At 52.0% G+C, this 23,876-nt stretch overlaps 2 protein-coding genes across 2 annotated transcripts; both read right to left on the bottom strand.

Annotated features, from left to right (window-relative positions):
- On the bottom strand, window positions 1–18,400 carry LOC100899974 (protein FAM13A). The gene is made up of 10 exons (XM_018639520.1): window positions 18,096–18,400; window positions 10,305–10,478; window positions 9,940–10,185; window positions 9,369–9,819; window positions 8,194–8,401; window positions 7,472–7,975; window positions 7,119–7,291; window positions 2,388–2,657; window positions 1,895–2,117; window positions 1–1,315 (listed from the first exon to the last, which is right to left on the bottom strand). Exons 1-10 carry the CDS (start codon window positions 18,398–18,400, stop codon window positions 1,188–1,190), a joined length of 2,682 nt encoding a protein of 893 aa, XP_018495036.1. The 3' UTR covers window positions 1–1,187.
- Window positions 18,401–21,583: 3,183 nt separating this feature from the next.
- LOC100901730 (sorting and assembly machinery component 50 homolog) lies at window positions 21,584–23,332 on the bottom strand. Its single transcript, XM_003743280.2, has 2 exons — window positions 23,018–23,332; window positions 21,584–22,850 (listed from the first exon to the last, which is right to left on the bottom strand). Exons 1-2 carry the CDS (start codon window positions 23,153–23,155, stop codon window positions 21,696–21,698), a joined length of 1,293 nt encoding a protein of 430 aa, XP_003743328.1. The 5' UTR covers window positions 23,156–23,332; the 3' UTR covers window positions 21,584–21,695.
- Window positions 23,333–23,876: the final 544 nt, after the last annotated feature.

Raw genomic sequence — 23,876 nt, 5'->3', positions numbered from 1 at the left:
AAGCGACTTGAACTCACGCGAGTATTACGGCGCGGCGCTTTCTGTACGAATCTGTCGCTATTGAACAACGGGATGCTTCGTGTCGAGATCATCGACATGTGCATGATCGATCCGCCACGAAGACAACATCAGAAGCATCATCCATTCTGAATATATATTTATAGTTCATGCATGCGGATAGTGTATACATAGACGTATGTAGACATAGATGAATGTATGTATACTATGCATGTATGTATATCCGAGATGCGACGCTCTTCGTCAACGTCTAGTGGACATCGAGGTAGAGAGGGCCGTTCCCGGATATTCTTATCCTAGTGTTCGAGACCCTACGTCCGCGTCTCAGGGAGTCGTCATAGTTTGTACCATGCAGAATCATCTTTTGATCCGAAGCGTGTATCTTATTGCAGCTCTTGCTGAAAATCACTAGATTGGAACGTTCCCAAGAGAATCCCGTGTCCGGCACTTGTTTTCCTTCATAACACATGAACCGTTCCTCTCTCCTCGCTCAATAAAGAATACTCCCTCACTAGACAGATAGACAGCATAATGCGAGATTGCGAGATGAGAAAGCGAATGAGCAACAGACTCCCAACTAAATCGCCTCGAATTACGATCGTCAAGACATAAGACGGGAATAAGGAGGCGGCTGTCACTAGCTCGTCTACAATCCGTTTTGTAATTTCTCAACCACTCATCCATTTCGGGAGAATCGGTTGTTTCGAAAGGTTTTTCAGAGTTCGGACGCTCCTGAAGATTATTTATTCGTCGGTATGATCCTCTTCCATGCCGAATAACTCGAGAATTTCAGAAAATCACTCGTGCCATTCGGACTTCTGATTCTCTCATTCCGTTTTTCCGTCTCGGGAGATTGCTCATAGGACGATTTCCTCAGTGTTCCACGTATCTATCATTCCGAGATTATCATCGAGATCTCTTGGGGAGATTATATGAAGTCTCATAATTCGCAGCTAGCAACAACTGATAGTTTGGATGACTGAATTCACTGTACAGAGATCTCTCAGGTAAGATATCTAGCGGATTTATGAATTCCCAAATGCATGCGTAAAAATTGTCATTCGACCGTTCCCCGCCTTGTACCTAATCACCGACGAGAACGTCGCGACCGGGGTCGTCGACCTGGTATTTCCGTCTGGTTCGTCCGTGTTCAGACCGGTTCCTGGAAGTCAACATTTCGGCTGGTTCTCGTGCTTGAAAACCAGCGCCTCCATCAATCGCAGCTTTGCCTTGATGTGCTTATATTGCACGTAAGTCGATTCCATCGGCGCACGATCCTCTCGTTGAACTTTGCGACCTGCGGGAGAGCGATAAGATTAGGTACACAGTCCGATGCCCACATAAAGGATCGACTCGAGTCCGCCTGCCGTATCGAATATCTGCTCGGAATGGCCTCAGCTCAGAGTAGGTAAGCGAGAACCAAAGGCTGCGCAGCCCGACGTAGCGAAAAATTACTCAATGAGTCGTTTGCGGCGAGAAAAACACTCTCAATTCGGGGAGTATGGGAGTGATTGGGAGTTCCGTCCCGCTCCTAGTCTCGCAGTGAGTCTTCTGGGCGCATTTCGAAAACGCACAAAGCTGGAACGTGTGCGCGCGTCTGTTTGTCTGAGGTGTGCGTCTCACTTAGATCGACTGAAGAAAATGTCTCTGTCTCGGCTCAACGGAAATGCGAAGTGGCATTTTCCGAAGATTCGACAGTTTTGGACCGACACTCAACTTCCAATCGCCTCACTCAGTCGTGTCTGTGCAACATGACGCTTTCTGAAGGACGATTCGAATTAAGTGCTTTCGAAGGAAATTCTGAACATAGCGCCGCGAAGAACTCAGTGGTAGAAGAGGAACGCAGCGAAACTAGAGATGCAATCATCGAACTTACCGCTGGCCAAGTAAAACTCTTTTTCGAATTGTCGGAGAATCCCGCGCAGGCGACGTTTTTCCAAGCGGGCTTTGCACTGTTCCTGCAGGAGTTCCCGCAGAGGCAGCTCGTGCAGGTTGCATGATTGGTTCTCGGAATCGGGACGATTTTCGATAACAGGAGAGTTGGCTTCGGCGACTTGAGGAGCAGGCGTCGACCCGTTCTGGAGTTCGGGTGCAATCTCCTTGAGAGGATTAACGAAAAGTTAGGGTATTTCGGAATAGCTGTACAAAGTCCGATTGGATAGCTTCCAGTTCGACCTCCGGAGGCGTGCCCGAGAATCGAGGCTAAGTTCGATCCACAATACGCAAAGTACACACTCCGCCACGGATCTGGAGGACGTGATCCGCGGTGCCCATCTGCCATCATTCAATCGAGAATCATTCGGAGAATTCTCGCTAGTCGATCGGCATCTCAGGGATTCTCGTTTGGCTTCCGTCGTATCGCAACTCACTTTAGCCGTTCCATATTCATTCTGACGGGAGTTGAATTCCATTTGCACATGTTCGGGAATTGGTTGGAGAGCGTCTTCTTTGGACTGTCCCAGTCCTGCTTGGAACGGACTTCCGCCGATGATTCGTTTGACGTTTCTATATCGGTCGTACAAGGGTCGCATCAAATTACGGTCGGCCCTCGATGTTGGACGTCCGTGAACGCTTTCGAACCTGAGCAAAGCTTTCTGAATGCACAATTTCTCTTCAACAACCTGCTCCCGGGTCATGTCCTGAAAAAAAAACAATCCTCGCTGAGCATCACACTTTACACGAGTCAGCCGTAAATTACGATCACAACGCGGAGACGTCTTCCTCTGCCCGATGGTGTTCACAAAATTTCACCACTCCAGTGCGATAACGCGCTCGGCGAGAACTCCTACATTTTCGATATTTCCAGATTTTTGACGTGGCCCATCAGCCCGGCTCTTTGTAAGAGATCGCACTGCCTGCACGGTATGGTTCCTCTGCCTTTGAACCAGCACCATGGTGTAGCTCGGGGGCGGCCGACGCTTGGCTCTTCTTTGAAACGACGAAAACGTTGCACATAACTCGAATGGAGCTCGAATTGCCGCTGGCGATCTTTTTGTACTCTGGGACGCTCGGCGAGGCTGACGCGGCTCGAGGATTATCTCGTTGCTCGTCCAGAGGGAGAGACGCTTCCTCGACGGAAAGAGATTCAAACAGAAACACGATCCATGCCGGACGGCATCAAATCGAGATGTCTGTACAACCGGTTGACAAGTATTCCCAATTAGGTATTTCGAACACAGCGCAAACGTATCATTTCCGACAGGTCGCCGAAGATGAGCAGACGCTCGCGGCCTCCGTGAGCCACTGATGGGACAATCGCATCTCGGAGGAATACTCGACCACAGGGATTAGCCTGGATCCCGGGGCGTCATCTTTATCGGGAACTGGAGTACGATGACGTCGGACGTCGGCCGGTGATGATCACCGGGGCTGGCTCGCAGAGAAAGAATTCCAAGCTCATTCTCGCAAAGCCGGGCCTCGCTGGACTCCGCATCAGTGATATGGATGCGAGGCCGTTCCTTCTTACTGCGAAGATACGACAATTCTTATTTTTTCCCCCTCCGATAAGTCACTCGGTCAACAATGCCCCCGTGACTTGTACCCGGCTAGGGGCGGACTACATGTCGCTATCGTTGTCACGTTCCACCGCGACTTCTGGTAACCACAGTGCGGAACCCACATTGTCGATGGGCTCACGCACCAGAAATCACCGGCAGTGCGCAGGCTGATTTTTATGAATCGAAAAAAAAGCGTCACCGGTAAGAGCGGCTGCATCCGTCCCCCGGGGCTTATCCGAGTCTCCCGGGCAATATGTCCCGCATCTCGATCTCTGATCTCTCAGCTTTTGTGGGATTCGAATCCCTTGAGGGAATCCCCGATTCGAAGCAGTGCGTAATTGAGTCGTTCCAGCTCTCGATCGGGCCGTCTAATCAGATGATCTGGGCTCCGGTATTCTCTGCTCGAAGATCTCGGCAGCATTCGATTCAAACTCTGAAAATCTACGTACAAATCGTCAAGCGACACTGCGGAATGCGAGGGATAGGTGCGAACCGACATCGCCACTCGCACCTCCGGTCAGATCGGACGCCGCGGAGCAGAGATCCTGAGTGGTAGAACCTTGAACGCTTCCAAGCAAGAGGGACTGGCTATAAAACGTGGCGGTGGCCACGTCTCCGACCACACACTTTCCGGAACTCCTCAGCGTACCACCCAACGAGAGAATAAGCGGCAAAATGTTCAAAGTTTTCGTCAGTGCGCTCGTGGTCGCTTCGGCCTCGGCCCAGATCGGAGGATACGGAGGTTTCGGCGGACATTCTGGTAAGCAGCAGCGTAATGGGGAATCGATTTCCCAGTATCTCACGCAAGGCAGAACACCTGCACACATTCAGAGTTTCGCAGAACATATCAAACGCATCTTTTTTGCATTTGAGGCAAACGCTCTCGAGCTTATTTTTGGCACTGCCATCGCTGAGCCCCGATCAGATCTATGTGATATGATATTTCAAACGAATGCAAACTCTCCAAATATCTGTTGCTGATTACTGACACAGGAAAGATTAAATCGAGCCTGAGATCTTCCGAGGGCTCGTGCCCTATCGTCCGATCGCTGTGGCAATAGTTTCTCGCTTAGACCGGCTCGGAACAATTTGACATCTGAGATCGCGGCAGAATGCGGCACATGTGGATTTCAAGAGATTCGTGAAATTGAGCCGTGGCGAGCCTTCGTCTTATCTCTCAATTGATTTCGGCCAAAGGCCCGCTGATACGACAAGCAAGAGCAGAAACATCGATACCACCACCATGAACGATATTCTCCCACAGGCGGATACGGGGCCTACGGCCAGAACCAAGGTGCTGGAGTCGGATCGTACGGAGGCGGAGCTCACGCGGGTCTGTCGCAAGGCATTAGCGGATACCACGGGCTCGGTCGAGGGGCAGTGCATCAGGGCAATCACGGCCAAATTATCGGGGGAGCAGCTGTCGGTGGATACGGAAACGCCAACGGAGTCCAGAAGTACGTGGTGCTCAATGAGCCTTGCGAGTGATCTCAACAAGAGCATCGACCGTTCCGGAGGATGTTCTTAACTTGGGTCGCTCGTCCCCTTCAGGCACTTCAACGATCATACCGGGCTGCAGGATCATTTCAACAACGGGCACAACCGCGTTTTCGCCAAAGAAAAAGTATATTCCGTCGATCAGGCCTACGGACACGGCGGTAAGAACGCGTTTGGAGCCACGAACGGGAACTTCGGAGGCTACGGACAGGGCGGCGCCTACCACAGCAACGACCATGTGAACAAGGCCCACGGTGGCGGATACGGTGCTTACAACGGATACGGCAACGGAGCCTACAACAACCATGTTGACCAGGGCTTCGGGAATCACGTGAGTGGATTAGAGACCGTACCGCGGATATATAGGTCACACCGAAAGGTGACCAGTTCCGGGTGCTGTACCATGATCTCATAGCTTCTGGTACCCGAGATAATTCAGTGAGGCAAAGTCACCAACGACCCTACGTGAATTCTAGGGTTTCGGTCACCATGGCGCCCAACAGTTGAACAACTACGGAAGCTTCGGAGGTGGACAGGGACATCAAGCACACCAGGGCGGCCAAGCTGGTCTTCCTCTCGGCGGATACGGAGTTGGTGCGGGTATCGGGAGCCCCTACCTCTACAGTGGCGGTATCCCCTACCACAAATAGATCCGATGACTCATGACTGTTTTGCATCATGTACGCCGCTTCTGACTCAGGTACTTTCTGCCAAAATCCATGAGGGTTGCCGATCACCCGGACGTAGAGGGAAGCTTGTTGTTCTGCGATTCGCCGACTTAATACTCAGCTCATACCACGAGCATAGAATAAAACACGCTGCACGTTCCAATACTTTATCGGTGTCCTTTCGTGATGTCCTTCGGGAGATGCCTGGAACCTCTCGGATCGATACGCAGGAATCCTCCCCGCCAGAAATGGCGCAGTGAAAAGGTGATCCGACTCACTCCCGTCGTCAAACTCGCCGACCAGAGGTGCCGAGCACCGAGCGAGGTGGCGAGCCCACAGGACACGGCCCGAATACCGCGGACGCTGCATCTACGTCGATCGGTCGACCAGAATCGAAAGCGATGGCCCGCTCTCAGGGAAGTCTAAGCGTCGCAGTCAGTATCCTAAAAATAGGTCTCTCCCCGAAAAAACGCGCAACGGACACCGTGCCAGAATCGAATGACACGATGGAAGCTCTCGAGACGCATAGAGAACGGAGACGAGAATAGTTTTCCCTCGTTGTTTTTTACTCCGCCGCACCATCGTCCGATTCCGAGACCCGGGAGCTGGCACGCTCGTCCTGAGTCGGAGGAAGACGTGTAATCATATCGCGCTCAACCGTCAGCAGCTGAACACTTGCGGAACCCGTCGGGAGTGTTAACGAGAACATCTCGCGTGCGAATTCATATTCCGCAGGAATTCTGTCCAACTGCTGTGGGAGTTCCCATCGGTCCCAAGCATACCAAGTCTATCCCTCCTCGAGTGCAAGGGTCCGTATCCTGAGCTTTTTGTTCGACTAGAAATTCTCTCGAACGCAGAGACTGTCCTCAACGGGGAACCGTTGAGCACAGCCCAAAGAAGGCCGTGTCCCGATGCTTCTCTGAGATTAACAAGAATCGCAGAAGGACTCGAGATCTCTTCTCGCGGCTCGGACGGCAGGGAGGGGGAGATCATCGATGAAGCCACTTCGATACGATGCCGGCTGCGTCATTTGGCCGAAACTGATACTTTAGTGGAACTTTCCGCTGGATGCGCCCGCAGCCATTGCGACCTGCCGTTCGAAAATTTCAATTGGGCAGGCCGGTCACGCGGGAACGGTCACGAACTCGGGGAAGTCGATCGACCGATGTTTGTCGAGCCCCGAGAATTCTCAGGCAGTCTCTAAGCCTTTGGGTATTCGCCGTACACCGAGCGTAATCAGAGCAAGGTTGGTGGCAGCGACTGTGTCGGTGTACAGTCGGCGCAAATAACTCGGTGTCTTGTCGTAGCCCATTTAAGGGAGCGACAGGCAAACGACTCGTTGAGCAAGCAAAGAGGTACATCGATGTAGAAGAGGAACAATGATAATAATATTGTTATCGCTCGTGATCGAGCGAAAACCCGGTGCCGGTGGACCTACCTCCACTCGCTCGGGTCGACGTGCCGAACGCCGTTTCTCGGCGAGGATGCTGAGTGTGTCGTTGAAGGCTCTCTCCAGGTTCTCGGATGATTTCTCCCAGTCGTCATCCGGACAATACCGTTGCCAGGACAGATATGCCGGCTCGGGAAGAAGCTCCTCCTCGTTTTGCAATGCTGCAAAGGAGATAAGTGAATCAATCAATCGAGCGTGATAGAACAGGAAACTAGTATTGGTGTTCGCGTGGGACCGGATATGCGGAGAGCTTCGAACGCGGAGGCGCTATTTCGATCGATTCAATGATTTTGCATTGAAATAGAAAGAAACGGATGGTATATATCGATACGATGATTCACCTTTGATTTCCTTGCGGATGTTGGTCAGCTCGTGCAGGAATTCTCTACACTGCGTGTCGCCCATTTTTTCCGCATGCGAAGGTCTGTGACCGGTTGTAGCTTCGAACGATGCCTCAAAAGTCAAGACTTTCTTCTTGAGGGCGCGCATTTTCTTCGTGAGCTGACGTTGGTCCTGTCTGGTTTTGGAATGTGTTGTTGTTCCCAAGAAATCGTTTTCTCCCACAGGCGGCGAAGGAGGTAAGCGCATTTCGTCGACGAGGTCATTCCGATGACTGAGGTAGCCTCTGTACGCAGATGGAGACAACGGAGCCTCGACCGAATTCGCTTTGTGGAACGACGTCGGAGCGGCGAGCGCGGGTACGATCGGCCACGAGAAGCGATGCTCCGAGAGTTGGGGCTCCTCCTCGTGGCTCAACTCCAAGGGCGGAACTTGGATCGCTGTTTCAGGCGGCGGGGTGGCGGGCGGTGAAGGGGTCACCCCACTCGCCATCGACTCGATTGAACCTGAGGGCGTGAGCATGAGTGAGTTCTGTGTTATGCATCCAGCTCGAAAAATGGAGCCTTGTGCGAATCACAATCTTATTTTCGAATTCCCCCATAGTCGACTAATATATAGCCGCGATTGGGCATCCTTTCACATGCATCCGAATATTTATTTTCAGATATCCGAAAAGCTAGTTCATCTACCGGGGCAAAATGAAATGTCGGCGATATTGTCCTACCTTTGTCGATGAATTCCATGCTCTCCGTAGAGACACTGAAGGTTGTCGAGGATTGGGAGGTCGAGGGTTCTCGGGTAGCTCTGGAATTCTCAGATCCCTCCTTCGAGTTTTTCCTCACATTTATCACAGGACGCTGTTTCTCCTGATCGGAAAACGTTCGCTTCCGGCCGCAAGGTTGCCAGCAGGTCCTTTCAAAATCCCTGCATATCTGTAAGGAGCCGAAGATCCTTTTCAGCCTCGTCTGAAATTTCGGAGCGCCTCCCGCCGTGTTTACTGTCACAAAGCCTCGTCCCGAGGAGCTCGCGCGGCTGGTCACCTCAGCCGTCATTGTCGACCGGGTCGACAAGTTTTCGATTTTGTTGCGCTTGTTGATTTTCACCACAATCACCGCCGCTGCTGCGGCTGTTGTTGTCGTTCCGGTGATTCTACGCTAAACGAGTTCGCCGAGGGAGTTCAACGCGTGGCGAGGGACACACTACGAGTCTCTGCGGCTTCCAAGCCTGACTGTGCTCTCACGGGCTGCGCGCATTCGCCTGCCCGTCGGCGAGCCGTCCAGCCTGCGCGCACTCGCCCGTCGCAAGATCGGCGTCGTTGCGAGAGCAATCATCAGACTGCGAGAATGGAAAGCCGGCCGAGTAGGTTCAACTCGAAAACACCGCGAGGTTCATCGGCTGAGCGACCGCCAGCTTCCCGGCCGCCGTCGCCGCCGCCGTCGTCAACATCGGCGACAGCCGTACTCGCACCTTGTAGGCGCTGTCGCCTTTGTCAACCGCAGAGCTTATGCAATAAGCTTTGAGGTTGAAACAAACTCTCACCAAAAATGCAGGCGATCGTCGGGGCGAACCACAATTCGATTCGCAGCCCGAGGGGAACATCCGTTCGGGAGAGGATCGGACACGCGTTATCCGCACCAGAAATCGCCGTCCGAGCTTGAGCTCCGTGATCTCATTTGCGCGTGATAATGAATACGCGTTGCGAGAAAATCCGTGCTCTCGATTCTAACGGCTGCACGAGGGAATGATCACGCGCCTCGTGTTGATAATTATGCATCGTTTGAAGATACATAAATCGGTCGACTCGACCGGGCAATCGAACGGCCTGACAGACGATCTTGTCAACGATAGCGAGTGTTCAGTCGATCGGTTCATCGAGAAAAAAATAGAGATCACTCTCACCTCGCGGTCGGCGGTGTGCTTGTTGATCGCGGGCATAGTGTGAGTGTGCGCATCCTGCGAATCCGCGCTCGCTCGGGGACACTTCACGGGGGACGAGGTCGAATCGTGACCGTCGGTGTCCATTTTGTCTTCTGTCACGAGATCCTGGAGCATGCTTGCGGGAGACGTGTTCTGAGAGCTCGCCGTGGCGCCGATCATGTCTTCGGATGACGAGCATCTTCTCAGTCTGACCATAGGGAATTGGGCGGGCGATGGCGGACGTTCTTCGGAACAGGAACGTCTCTTCTGAGTCAACAGAGCGTCATTGATCATCAGAGCAGGAATTCCATCATCGGAAGGTATTATCACGGTCAATGGCTGCTCGAAGATCTCGTAGTAATTCGCGATGAATATCGTCACGGCCTGGTTCGTTGTAGCTTGATCTTGAAGACCCTGGAGATCGTCGGCGAACCTGTGGTTTAGAGAGAAACGGAGGCGACGTTAGGAAACGCGGACGGAACGCATACTTGTCCAATCGCTGCGTAACGTAGTGATCGATTCCTTTATCCGCTTCCGATTTTGGAACACTTGCCGAAAGAGATTCGGACCGAACACGATGCCCAAGGCCGACGGATTCATTCTGGTGGTCTCCTCGTGTTGACTCACTTTGTGCAAGAACCTGCACAGATACCGTAAGACCATGAAGTTCTCTTCCGGAAGTTCTTCCACAAGAGCTCGGAAACGACCGAGACGCAGCTCGTGGTCGCTCTGAGTCGTCTGTGTGGCTTCCAGGAAATGGTTGTACATTTTCGAGGGTATCAGAGGCTCCGGTAGTTCCCTGTAATCGAAATGGATCAGTAATGGAGCTGTTAGACAGTCCACTTCTCTCATCACGAGAACCACGAACGACAACCCATGAACTATGAGGGGGATCCTGTCGACAGAATAAATATTTACCTGAAGAATGTTTTCAGGAGTCCAGCGGCTGCGGCTATATCAGCCTCTTGCTCCAGGGGAGCGTCTCCCTGACTGTCGAATGATGCTTTCAATTTGTCGATCAACTTGGCGTTGCCCGAAATTCTAAAAATGCCTTCTTGAGCCATTCCACGCGATTCGATGAAGAAACATAATCTGAAACCGCAGAATGGAACGATTATCATTCCGGTCGAAATTGGCGACCGGCTCCCTAAGGAGATCGGTGTTTTCTTCGCCATTTCTTTAGATTTTCGTGAAGAGCTCTTCGGGCGACCTCCGAAAATTCCGGCACAGAATGAAGAGTTTCTCCGGGTAGGTGTCCGAAAACATCGGCATCGAAGCAATCGGATGCACGACCCTCACTCGTAAGCTATGCGAGGGACGGTCGTCGGACTCTTCCTGATTGAGTGAGTGGACTCGCAATCAAGCGCTTTGATCAGAAACTGAAAGCGCCTGGCGCTCATCAACCCCACGATCAATGCACATAGATATCATACAATGCGTCCCATTCGGTCGCCAGCGAAGGTATCATACAAGGACGGGGGCCAGATGCACTGGGCGAGGAACAAAACCGGAGCATAATGGCTACAAGCTCGAAAAAGCTCCGCGAATGAGCGCGGGTTTCTTTGTGCTTCACCGCCATTGATTGTCTTCCTCGAGAACACTCAATGAGAACCCTTTGGTGACGTCGGCGGACTCGCCGCCCTTCGCAGAGATTGCAAGCTCCCTCGGGAAGCAGCGAACAAGATTTCGACTAATGTTAGTCTGCCGCTTTGAGGTCTCGCCAACCTTTGCCTCGCTCTTGCCAACGAACGACTTGGCTGTGCTGATGCGGTCCCTTCAGAGCCAGTGTGTACAGACCAAGGTCACCAATTTATGCGATGCCTGTCAAAAGCGGAATGCAAACCACCAAAAGGAGGGAACGACAACTGGTCAAACACACATGCGAGTCTTCCAGCCGACGAGAAGGAACCTCATTGAGGTCTCAACGTGGTCATCGAGATCACGACGAGAAACGACTGCAGTGCACCACAGAGGTCTTTGCATACTCTCGACTGGCGACAGATGGCCGCGGTTCGACATAAGTGGAAAGGATGAACGGAATATTCAAGTGCACCACCCACCGACCCGCACATGGGACGATTCGGAGTGTTCGGGCTCGAGTGCTGGAATTCACCCCTGAAGCTCTTGAAGAGTCGACTCGAAATAAATGCTCTTGTCAGGATCAACCCGCGCAGGTCTGAAGCGGTCACCTCCTGGGTTTAGATGGAACCAGAGAGAAAAAAAAGGCGGATAGATGCCCGTACAGATTATTTCTCGCAAGTGTCTTCTCTGCCCCCTCCTCTTTCCATGTCGTTTTCTCTCAAAATACGCTGCTCATCAAGACCGCCCGCCTGCCGGTAGCCTGCGCGTGTGCGATAACGGGCAGCTTATCCCACTTGACTCGCCGACTAGTGGTCGACGAAACGTACGGGCATGTGCCAGGGTGGGATGCGGGAGCGAAATCCACAAGAATTATCATAGTCGACGAAGCGTCTGACTTTTACGAGTTCGCTGCGTGAATAAGAACACCTCATTCAGCCCTGTCTGACGCACTTCCTGGCTTCCTCCGGTTCATCCGATGACGTGTCTCGCTGTCAGCAAGCGGGTTCATATTTCAGACGGAGAAAGGAAACCGTGAATCGATTTCCAGACTTAGGTATGAACACGGTGGCTATTCGGAAGCGGCGATCCCGGCGAGCTCTTCCGCAGAAAGCTGAATTTCAGTACACGAGCTTCCGAAGCACGATGCGATTCATGTCGGCATGCTTCCGCATGGCCTTCGAATGAATATTCGTAGTAATGACTCATGACATTCTATGCTTGCTTTGAGTTTCTCAAGCTTGTAGAAACGGTACCGGTGAGTTGGCTTCGGGCGGCCGGCGAGAAAACTGTCTCCCGAAGCTGAACTGGGAGCCTCGCATCGGAACACGGTGGAATAATTCGTTTCCCAGAATAATTTCCCGAACGACATCATTGACGATCAGGAGTCTGCCTTTGTGCTTCCCGCGATTCATTTCCCCAGGTTCTCCCTCGAGCTCCACTCATGCCTCTGACGTGACTTGTAACTCGCTCACGGATCCTACCCTCGAAAAACTCGGCCGAGGTCGGATAGTTCATCGTTACGATGACGTTTCCAGCTGATGGCCGAACGCCGTCCGAAAGTTGAAGAGGCTTGGCGAGAATTCAAGTACCTTAATGCGTCGAAATTACGAAACCGAAGCCAAAGTCTGCGTAGACGACTTCTTCCAAGCGGGAGTGCGATGTCATCAGGCAAGGAAGAAGTGCCAACGAGGAAGTGCACCCTGGCGGGGGGAAGGGGGATCGAGAATCTCAAAGTATGCTCAGACAGGTGTATTCGCTCCGACTCAAAACCATCAGTCAGCCTGCCCGGTGAGTAGATGCGTTTCCATGATCCCAACATGAAAACATAGGCTCCGGGAGAGTCACGAGCCTCGTGCGAATTCGCGCTTAGAAGTCCCCTCGTCCACTCTTTCAGAAGAAAAAATGTCCCCGGAACGCCTCGGAGATGACGATCGGAATCTGCTGTCTGTCAAACACGGATTGGTCGACATGAGCTTTCTTCGCTGACCCATTAACAAGGAAGGCCATCGACCTCGGCGACGACAACAACGCTGAACCACCGACGGAACGGCTGTTATTTTTCCGTCGGAAGATTGTCAAAAACAGCATCAGGTCTCAGCAAGCCGTCGACGGGGCCCGCTCTTTAAACAAGACGCACATAAATCCTTGACCGCCAACATCGCTCCTCTCGGCTTTCATTTTCCTCAATTTGATTCGGTTCCCTTTCTACACCTGTTTTTCGAGTCGCCGATCGGTGGTCTATTAGTCCGATGGCCGCCCATTCACTTGCTACCAGCCTATACCCGTCGTACTACTCGGAACCTGTCTGACGATTTGTCCACTCGATCGACACCATGAACAAAGTGACTAGGTAGCTGAGGCGACCTCGCAACGGAAGGCTGGAGAATCCCAGCAACGCGCGTGGTCCAACAAACATCCCGGAAAGGTTATGCGATAGAGAGAACATACGAGAAGAGATGACTTCACGGGGAAAAGTCCATTGGTTTGTTCACACACAGAGCGGCGACATTCAAAAGCTCGGGAATACACAACAACATTCGTGTTGAATACAGAGCCTTGAACTTGGGCGAGGAGAGGGTGGATTCTTCCCGCGGCTCCCGACGAAGTTCAGCGGCAAGGAGGGAGATCCCTGATTGGAACAGTGAGCCTCGACGCTGTAGAATATCGCTGACCGGAAGGAGTAAAGACTTGACGAACTGCGCTCCTGGAGATGACCCCATTGGGCAGCCAGCGCCGGGTTGGTTGGACGGGGTTGTCGGGTACCTTACCCTGGGACAGAAGTATGACACTGCGCTTCCCTATGATCGATTCCAATCCTAATGATTTGATACTTCATTCGGATCCGATATCCTCGCTCGTTGATGCCCAGTCTCGCCTTGAGTTGCGAGCGAAATCATCGGATTCGCGCCCCCATTCTTCGAAGAAGCAGTCGCCTCGTTGACTCAGAGACAAACAGATTCAGCTCTCTTCTCGGGTCCAGTCCGATCGAGGAGTCTTCCGCCGCGAAGTCTTGGCAGTGACGAAATGCTCGTGACCGATAACGGAGCGGCCCGCAGCGACCCACAGAATGATGTTTACGTTTTTCATCGACAAAGCCCGTGCTTTTCTGATCAGTGAGCAGGGACTGGTCAACACAACTCCGCCGGCATCCACGAAGCCGACCACCACCGATAATTCTGCGCAGCTCGCAGGGTCTCACATGAGTGAGTCACGAAGAAAGTCGCTTACGCTCAATTTTCCGGAATCTATCCACAGTTACAAGCACCGAGGTCCGCTAAACAGAAACACCGGAATCCATGTCAGGTTTCGCATGAGAAAACGCTAAGATAGCGATTGTTGCTCGAGCCGTCTCTGCTCGGGCGGAACCGGCGCTCTGACCCGTTTGCGAACGACTAAACTTCGAGAAGCGAAGGCCGACTATTATAAATTCATCAGAGACAGGTGATCTCGGCGGTTTCGCTCCTTTTTGAAACCTTATCGCCCGTTCGACGGAGATTTCCAAATGGAAATCATTTTGTCCGACAAGGACTCCGTGAGCATCATCTGATATGAATCATCAAAAAGCGTCGCCAGCGGAATGAATCCAACGCTTGTCACAGCGTTTCTGATTACGTCCATCATCGGGAACTGCTGACTGCATAACACGCGTCTCGAGTTATACATATCTACGGAACGGTTGCTTTTCCAGGATTTTTTTTAATGGTTCCCTGCACTAGCACCGCCAGTGCTCGCCACGAATAGAACGAGTAGTGTTGCTCGACTGCGGAAACAATTGAGACGATTCACTCGCGCGATGTTACTCGGAGTGACCTAGAGAAAGGCCTGCCGCTTTCAGCAGTGCTGGGGCTCACAGAATCGAGGCCTTCGAGAGAGTCCGGATGCGAAGGCACGACGCGACGTCCGCTTCCGAACCGACGTTCGATTCTCGGAGCGCACTTCCTGAGCGGCAGACTATGACTCTCGAACTTCGCCATCCGTCGACAAGAGGAAACCTGGAAACCCTTAGAGCTCCATTCCGCAGTCCCAAGCACTCTCAGAGGATAGGAGCATGAGTCTCGCATCACCGATAATATGCTGGGATGATGATATCCGAAAACCAGAGAAGGTCCACGAGAAAAACAAAGAAGAGTGCCCGATTTTCGAGGAAGTTAAGCACTCACGCACGGGACTCCACCTCGATCAGCTCTTGCGAGGTCAGATCACGGGAGTCCTCGACCGAAGTACATAGGGATCGACTTTTCGGGGAAAACTTCGAAGACCCTTAACTTCGCGATAGCGGGAATCGTCTTACCAGGAAGGTCAACGTCGAGATCATCTGCGCCGAAGATGCCAGCACTGCATCAAAATCCGCGACTCGTGGGCTTCTCCATACTCGCCGTAAGGTAAACGCGGAGTGGTCGAATTTGAGTAGCTGATTCAGCGAACTAGACGTGAACCGGAAGACTCAATGGAACTCTCGACTTCTCAAAACCGCATGAAGCTCTCTGCCACTGTTTAGAGAGCGATATTTCGGATATTCGGAACCCGGGCAAGCCCTCGGAATTCCGAGCACGCATGATTGAGCTCCTTGTTTTGCGAAGCAGCGGATGCCAGTCGTCCGCTCGAATGTTCCTGATTCGGCGGGACGAGGCTTTCCCAAGTCTAATAGAGCTGTAGTCTCCGTCAACATATATTAACGTCACTGTACCCGCTCGCGTATCTCATCTTCAACTGCATTCCACATATTCTCGGCGTCCCGATGAGTATCGGCACTACATGTGCTAGGAAACGAACGACAGTACATGTACAAGAATAACACTTGTAAGTGTGACAAGGGGAGTGATCGAAGGCTCAAAGGAGATATTTCGCTTGTGAGTTTGTCACGTTAAGGCTTATCGGTGGTGACAATCCAGTCGACAGCGGTTGACACTTGTCATTGAGAAAAGTCTTTTGGAGTACTGGCTTCCCATCTGATTGGAGGGTACGAACGCTGTTGTTGTCGATTTCGGGCAGGAGCCACGTTCGCCGATAAGCCGGCTTCAACTACACTCGTAGCATCACATAACACTGTTATCGGAACCATCACGCATGAGGTAGATACAGCACTATCAGTGTATTAGCGGAGCGTCAAACAGATTTATCCCCCCTTTGGAACAACCCGAAACGCATCAATCTCGGGCTCTCTTTTTCCATTCCTGGCTGTTTGCGAGTGTGTCCATCGTCGGCCTCCGCAAACACGAGGCCAAGGCGATTTAGGCTGAACTCTTTCGTCGTTTAACCACGTGAGAACAATATCGTCTTTCTTGGATGGAGTCTTCCCGAGATCTCCGGGAGTGTGGACGATGAAGTCTGATTCCCAATCAGTAGCGGTGAGTCATAGGCATCGGGAGCCACTCATGTACACATCGATTTGCACTCGGGATATGCACCCAAAATAATTAAATATTCCGTTTCTGTTCCCGCGTGTTGAACGCAAACGGCGTCTCCGACGGCGTCCCGTCCCGGGCTCCTGACGATCGCTCTCTGAGGTTGTCGTATGGAGCTCGGACACCGACGAGCGAATCACACAGAGCAGACAGATGAATCTCGGACGTATATACATACGTACCGTGTAATCGACAGATTCAGCTCGAGCGAATCAGCGGTCACGGGATGAAGGATCGGGATGTCGGCCCGAAATCTCCGATACAACATTTAAAAAGTCAATGAACGATTGACCGAAGGACTTTTCTCGAGCACACAGGCAAATAGAGCGAAACTCGCCGGGGGAAATTTCCCTTCAGCCATTGAACAGCAGGTCTCTCTCCACGCGATGACAGAGTTCACCGGCGGACAGCCGCGTGACGACGAGAAAGTATTCAAAGACGAATACGAATTCTGTGCTCTGCGGACAATGGTAGACAGGGCTGTTCACTTCTGCGGCATCTGCGATCTCTGCTTGTCGTTCCTGTTCAAACGACCAGCTTGAAACAGGCGACGCGCTGATCGAACAGAGCTTTGTGTTATAATATTTATATGACGTCACGCTGGATTCAGTTGCCAGAATGCTATTCTTCGACTGCGAGCTCATCTTCGAGCGGCTCTGTCTATTCGATTGCGTCTTTCGAGCTCGTTCATTCGTCCGCGGTGTTTTTTTGCCGCCACTCGCCTTGGAACGATCGCTCGAAGCGGTTCAGCACGAGACATTTAATTCGTCTATCTCCCCACCCTGAATGATCATATGATTTCATGCTCAGTCAGTTAAAGTCTCGATAGGAAAGCTCACTGGCAGAGTGTGCACATATTTCGAACGAGTTGTCGACATACGAGCGAATGGCGATATCGCAGTTCGCCGATTGGACTGGAAGCCCGATCAGATCCCCGTTCAGGCGAGAGTCTTCATCAAAACTATCGAGTCAACTCGCTTCAACGCACTTCTCCCACCGGAAATCGCTCTGACCCTGCCATCTAGTCGACGGTCCTTACAGACTCATCTCCGCGATAAGCTTCTGTAAAATCGGTCACAGCTCGCGCCAGTCGATAGTACACTTGAACCCAAGATATTCCCGATATCCGTCGATTACCCAAGGGGACACTCCCACAATGAACGATCATCGAGTTTCCGCTACGAGAACACTTTCTCGAAGAAACAGCCTGAGAGCGTCAAGGTCACCTAGGTCGTTTGACTAAACGGGGAACCGATCGTCGAAGAATTAAACACCTGTGATGCGGGCTACCAGCGGAAGCATCTTGAGACATTCAGGTGGACGGTCGGCTCTCCGACAAATCCACGCGAGCAGCGATCGTTCGAAAGTTGACGCTCGCGATAGATGATTCGCATCTATTGAGAATTATTCGTCACGTGTTCCACTCACCCGACGCTCGCAATTACAAGATGATCTGACAGCACTGCGGCGAAATTCTCTCAGCCGTTTTGACTTATGAATACGCCCGGTAGGGTCGACGCTACCGTTCACTCACTCCGAGCTGAGTCGCTCGGAATTGAGTTCTTTTAGACGGAACTTATCCTCCTGAGCTGCCGTATACACATACGATCGTCCATTGTCGCCGGTCTCATTTTTCCATCGAATACGAAAGTATTCAGGCTCATGATCCAACGGAGTAATCATAAACTAAGGAAGATCTGCTGGGACCTCGTCTCTGACTTACCGCGATAGAACGAAGGGCACTGCTTGTGTTTTCGCCATGAGGATCTCGAGAGCGACTCCGAAGATTCTGTGGATTTCATTCGGATTCGAAGATTTCCGGCGAGCCGTCAACGGAGAACTGAGCAGTTTGCGTACTCGTTCCAGGCGAGTCTCGCAGACTGCGATCTCCGGACAACTCCCTCCATTAGAACTCGGAGATATGCCTTGTGCTTGTTGTTGTTGAGGAGGGTTGAGTTGTTGTGGCAAATGTTGTTGGGTTGGAGCCGGGCCCAAGATGGTAGAGGCCCCGAAGCTCCGCACCTTCATGACAGCGCGCGAAGCCACGGTGTGTCGCTTCTGTTTTCGTCCGAGAGATCGGGTGCGCTGTGTGCCAACAGCCCGGTCGGTCGCTCCGCGAAGGAGCGCCCAACAGCTGATCTGTCGTAATGCGGTGTTTGTTGTTGATACTCCGTTCTCGTCCTTTGGCTCGTTCGCTCCAAGCTAATGAGTCGAGGAAAAGTAATTGCTTCTTCTCACTCCTCAGACGACGATGAGGAATAATTGATCCAGATCCAAATAATATGGTATTCGCTTTCGTTTTGGCGCTCGGAGAGAAGAATGGCTCTAGTAGGTTGTCAGCTGCCGGCCACGGGGGCAACTACGCATGCGACGTTTCCGGTGACGACGGCAGTTTTCGGGGAGGCTTGTACGACAAGATGAAAACACGAGAAACACACTTCCAGACGGCAGCTGCAGCGGCGCCAGGACCGTTGCAGCACTTGGCAGTCTTTCACAGGTGATGATGTTACAGCGGGACAGTTACATTGCAGCACCGTACACAAACTTGAACGTCTATGGCTGTTTGAGGAATCGACACGAGTACAGACGTAACTTGGAGAGCATCAATGCTCCCTGGAGTTGCTTGAGAACTGCAGGCTGACGCGTCGATCGTGCAGCACGGATTGATTCGCTCTTCGCCGGCTGCTGACACCACAACAAGCACCACTTCGACGACACGTTCCGAAGAGCTTGCTTGCCTCGGCCGGCCTCTCTGCTGCCGGCGGACCTTGTGTGCTGGAAGGGAAAGGGTCGTGAGAGAAGGTTCAGCACGGTTCTGCGAACGCTGTCCAAAATACTTCGATTTTGGCAACGCTCTACGAAGAGCAACGACGTTAGACCGCTCGCCGCAGAACCGGTCGGACCCGCGCCGCGGCTTCTCCGCGGCGAGGGAAGAGGAGGAAAAAGTGCATGATTTCATTTGTTGTTACTGTCCGAATAGGTACACAGAGTCCGAACGAAAACAACAGATGCCGCCGTCCCAAAGGGCAGGCGAGACCGGTTTAAATTTAGAGATAGGAAGCACGGGAAGGCGCTCTTCGAGACCTTCTCCGGCGATAAATCGAAAGATTCTCCGTGTATCGGATGACCCGGCTGACTCAAGAGTGGGACGCAGAAGATCAGCTGATGAGTTGCCGAATCTTTCTTTTTCTTTCGGACACGCTGGATCGATATATTCACGGATACCTTTCATCGTCTAACTATTTCAAAACGCTCGGACACAGATCGCTGGTTGCAATCGCTCGTCCGTAGCGGGAACATCATGACCAGCAACCTCAATATTGCATATCGATACTGCTGTCTTGATTAGCATGAGCATGACGTCATTATCCATTCATATGCTATCGTTCGAAACGCGCCTCGAGACGGAGCATCACACATTCCGCCTTGGGGCCCGGTCGATTGTGTCATCCTCATTAGATGCATTTGACTCACACGCCCTCCCTATAACGCATGGGCGAATGCTTGTCAGAACGAAGCTTGAACTCCTCTGTTGCAATACACGAAAAATGATTTTTCGGAATTTCTATCCCACAAGAGCGCGCGCCGATCCCGGAGACGAACTCCGAATGGGACAGTTCCATCAGGCCAGCATTTCCAGAGGTACACAATACTGCTTTTCGGTTTCGATGGTTCTGCGATTTTTGCTCCTCCGAGATGAATTGTCACACCTTGCGGTTACGAGGAACAAACTGATTAATTCATTCAGGATGCACCCACGCTTCCTGGTGCGCAGGTTTTAGTTCGCCCTCGAGGCTGGATAGACGAAAGGCGACGGAACGAGACCTCGGATACAGTGTCTTGGGCCGCATGGAGGAGTTTTCGCTGACAATAGGTTCCCAGATCTCGATGTCCGCGAGGGCTAGGAACTATTTTTTCACTCCTACATTTGTCATCGATACGCAGCCCTATGGGGCAGGCTCTGCGAGAACGTCTTCCTGAGATGTCGCAGTCAATCTTCCTTGACAACTGATCTTCGACCCATCATGAATCACTATTAGGTGTTGTGAATTGTCGAAAGGGAAAACATGAGGGCGACATCATTCTGATCGATGAAGAACTGCTAATTCCGTCGAAGACACTGGAGAGTGCATCAGAGTCGAACTAGCTATCAGGTGATCAAGCGGAGGCCACAAGCTCACAGAAGCGAGCTAAAACCCGAGGCAGCATGAATTTCCCGCTCGAACCGAAAACTGAATCCGGAAATTTTGAGTTTCTCTCCATACGTGACTTTGTCCGAGTCCCGATGATCGATTACGAATTGGGATAATCTATCACATCGAATCTGAGGATGCTCCCCGGGAGTTACAGCCTCCTCCGCCAGCAAAATGATCGGAATTTCGGAAGGAAGGGCGAACTTACAGTCAGATGATCCAGCTCGAAACCCGCATGGAGCATAGGAGCAGCCGTATGACTGAGTGAGATTCGAATCCGTATCGTTTCATGGGACAATCCACAACGATTTTCCCGGTGAATCCTATAAATGTCCTCTCGACGAAATTGTTATAGGCGACTGTCGCGATCGCGTTTTCGGGAGGCGTTCGATCAATATGTCCAGAATTGGGTTTCGAATTTCCGCAGGCTCGGCTTTTCCAGACAATCGCTCGACGAACAGGCAGCTTCAGAGAGATCGACTTTCAAAGGCACGCTATTCGCATTCCGCAAAGGAGCTCACGGATCTTCGAAACACGACTCTTGTCACACAGGAACTCGGAATGATCGAAATTCGCTCTAGAGCTCCAACAACAGCTTACCGGGAGCCAGGCTGTCAACGAGCCTCATATTCCCGCGGGCCTGGGAGTCTCTTCCTTCGAAGACCCTGCCCACAGAGAGCCTTGCTGAGGGCAGGAGGAAATGATCTTCAAGAGTCAATCTTGAGTGATTGAGCTTAGAATCGATTTTTCAAGTAGTATCGCGATTGTCGATTCGTATATCAGCCACGATGATTCGTTGGAACTGAATTATATTGCGAATCGGCGCGATGTCAGATCAGCGCAAGGCGGCGCCTGGAGTCGGAGGGAGCCATCGTTTCTGCTTCGGATCCTAGAATATGTATGTATACATATGTCTTTAACGATAAGTCACGTAATTCGATGGAACCAGAGCTCATTTACACACAATCGGTGGTAGAGGACTGCCGGGCAATTGAAAAGTCCGCGTTTCGAGTTTCGTGTTTTATTTTACATTCATCCTCTTCAAACTTATTCATTGTAAACCCTAAAGTTCTGGCTCTCTCGAGTTGAATGTCACAACTCTCTGTTTGTCCCTTCGATTGGATAGCTAGCTACAAGAATGCCATTCCCATGCCGAATTGCAATCCGCTGTTGGTTCGATCGCTCCTTTGATGCCTGAGCGGCACTGCGTAATTTAGTTCGATTCTGACTTGGTGGCCGAGAGACAGAACGACGCCCAATCCAGCAGAGACGCTCGGGTCTTGCAGTTTCGCGCTGTCTACACCTTCGCTTAGCGATCCGGCAGTGACGAAACCGTGGAGTCGTAAGTATTCTCCTATATAGCCATGACCCCGACGGAATGGCAGCGGCGAATAGAGATGGCATCCCGTAGACCAGTAAGTCGTGCCCCCGAGACTGGCCCCCTCGCACTGTGGACCGACTCCTCGCAGCTTAAAACCTCGAAGACCGAGCGGACCTCCTAGGAAGAACTTGTCGCTGATATTGTGCTGTTCGTTCGGAGTCATGTGACCGGCATTCGCGGTCAGCTGGAGGACGAGGTCGTTGAACAAAGAGAAGTTCATCTGGTGCTCGAGTTCGTTCTTGACAAATCTTATATCGCCTCCCAGATTGTGTCCGGCGACCTCCGAGCAGACTCGAAGTGAAAACCCCTCAGTTGGCAGAACGGGATTATCTGTCGTGTCGATGGTCATGATGTGCTTCAATGCGGATTTCAACGAGTGGCCCATCTGCTCTCTGACAGGGAAAGGAACCGTGATGCCGAGGGGATTGAGCTCTCTCCAAACCCCTTCCCAACGCAACGAGTGGTCGATACTTGGCAATGATCGGAAACTGTATTCGGCGAGAACGCCTCTGATGCGCTCGCGGAACGCATTCCATGGATAATCCGCAGCTTCTTCGTACGCCGCCACCGTGAATCGGGAGTTTCGTTTACCCAAAAACGGCTTGCTGGCTGTGATGTTGAAACCGCTGGAATGCTTTGTCCCATACTGAACTTGGGCCTGGATGAATTCGCCCCGACCGCCGACATTTGGCAGCTGGGCCCCCATTACCATCGTACCCTCATTGTTGGCCACTAATCCGTTGACGCCACCGGATATTGTCTTTTTCTCCTCGACGTCAAAAATAACCTCATAGCCATGCTCCGTAGCTCCGGGAGACTTCGATGTCTGGATTTCAACATCGATCCTTTTGAAAGCTCCGAGTTGATCGAGTTGACGTCTTGCTTCTGCGCATTTTAGCAGGATCTGCGATTATTAGGAACTCCATTAGGAATAGAGCCAGTCATGAAAGGTTCGGATGTAATCTGGAGAGTATCTGCCACGGGACTCTCCGTACAGAACTCCCCGGAGAAAAACGTGACATCAGCCCGCTATACTTCCCGAAAAGCGAGTCACGAGAATACTGAACTCACTTCTGTGAACGTAGTGCAGTCCATCAAAGTTTGGACCGCTTTGGCGAGGACGTCGTTCTTCGTCCGCCCCACATTTTCGAAGTGGACCTTGTCCACCCGCGCGGGCTGGACCCCCGGAAAGAATTGATCTCCATCCATCGAGTCAGATCTCCGGCGTCGCGTTGCCTCGACCCTGGCAATCTCTGCGATCACTTCGTGAGGCTGTTGCCACTCCGCGAGACGGCACGGGGTTCTTCGCGCGAAAGAAACGTGGGGAACTACCAGTGCATTTGCTCCACAACCCGGCCTACATTGGAAGGTCAGCAAGCACTGGGTGCCGCCATCTTTGTTTTTCTCGACAGCGCCTTCTCCCTCCCCGCTATTCAAAAATCGCGAGGAGTCAAGCGCGCTTATTCGAAGAGCATAGAATCCGTGGAACACTCTGACAGCTCGAAGGGCAGGATGAGGAAGTCAAGAGGAGATGATCTGGTCTGAAGCATCAGAATGCCAGTCATCACTGGCGCCGGCAGCAGACGAGAGAAAGTCCCTAAGCCTAAGCAGAGGATCCTGAGGGGAGCGAAAGGTCGGACTCCGTTGATGGCATAGATGGATGTGTCGTAATAGTTGAGTCGGATGAACTTCAGAATTCGTTGAGGCGGATCCCAACACCGGATCGACTAAAGATGGCATGACACGACTCTCCGCGGGCTTGTGCTCATCGATGCGAGTGTCGAAGTCCCATGAAGAAACGCTGTCAAATTTGAGAACGCAGATAAATGTTTAGGGTTCCGGTTCTTGTTCCGATTCGGCATGATTTCAAGAAGAATCGAGGCTCGTCTCATCATGATATCTGGTCGAGGCAGCTAGTTGAGGCTTCTTC

Source organism: Galendromus occidentalis, unplaced genomic scaffold (genome assembly GCF_000255335.2).
Source record: "Galendromus occidentalis unplaced genomic scaffold, Mocc_1.1 scf7180000077442, whole genome shotgun sequence".
NCBI classification, from domain to species: domain Eukaryota; kingdom Metazoa; phylum Arthropoda; class Arachnida; order Mesostigmata; family Phytoseiidae; genus Galendromus; species Galendromus occidentalis.
The sequence above is the reverse complement of the archived record's forward strand: the minus strand, read 5'-3'. Positions and strand labels throughout refer to the sequence as shown.

Bases quoted from the DNA above. Each gene is read 5' to 3' on its own strand.
- LOC100901730 (XM_003743280.2), bottom strand. From the start codon at position 23,155: ATGGATGGAGATCAATTCTTTCCGGGGGTCCAGCCCGCGCGGGTGGAC. The intron at 22,851-23,017 runs GTGAGTTCAGTA...TAATAATCGCAG, and splicing joins ACTGCACTACGTTCACAGAA to ATCCTGCTAAAATGCGCAGA.
- LOC100899974 (XM_018639520.1), bottom strand. From the start codon at position 18,400: ATGAAGGTGCGGAGCTTCGGGGCCTCTACCATCTTGGGCCCGGCTCCA. The intron at 8,402-9,368 runs GTGAGAGTGATC...GGCTCCTTACAG, and splicing joins AGCACACCGCCGACCGCGAG to ATATGCAGGGATTTTGAAAG. The intron at 7,292-7,471 runs GTGAATCATCGT...TCTCCTTTGCAG, and splicing joins CATCCGCAAGGAAATCAAAG to CATTGCAAAACGAGGAGGAG.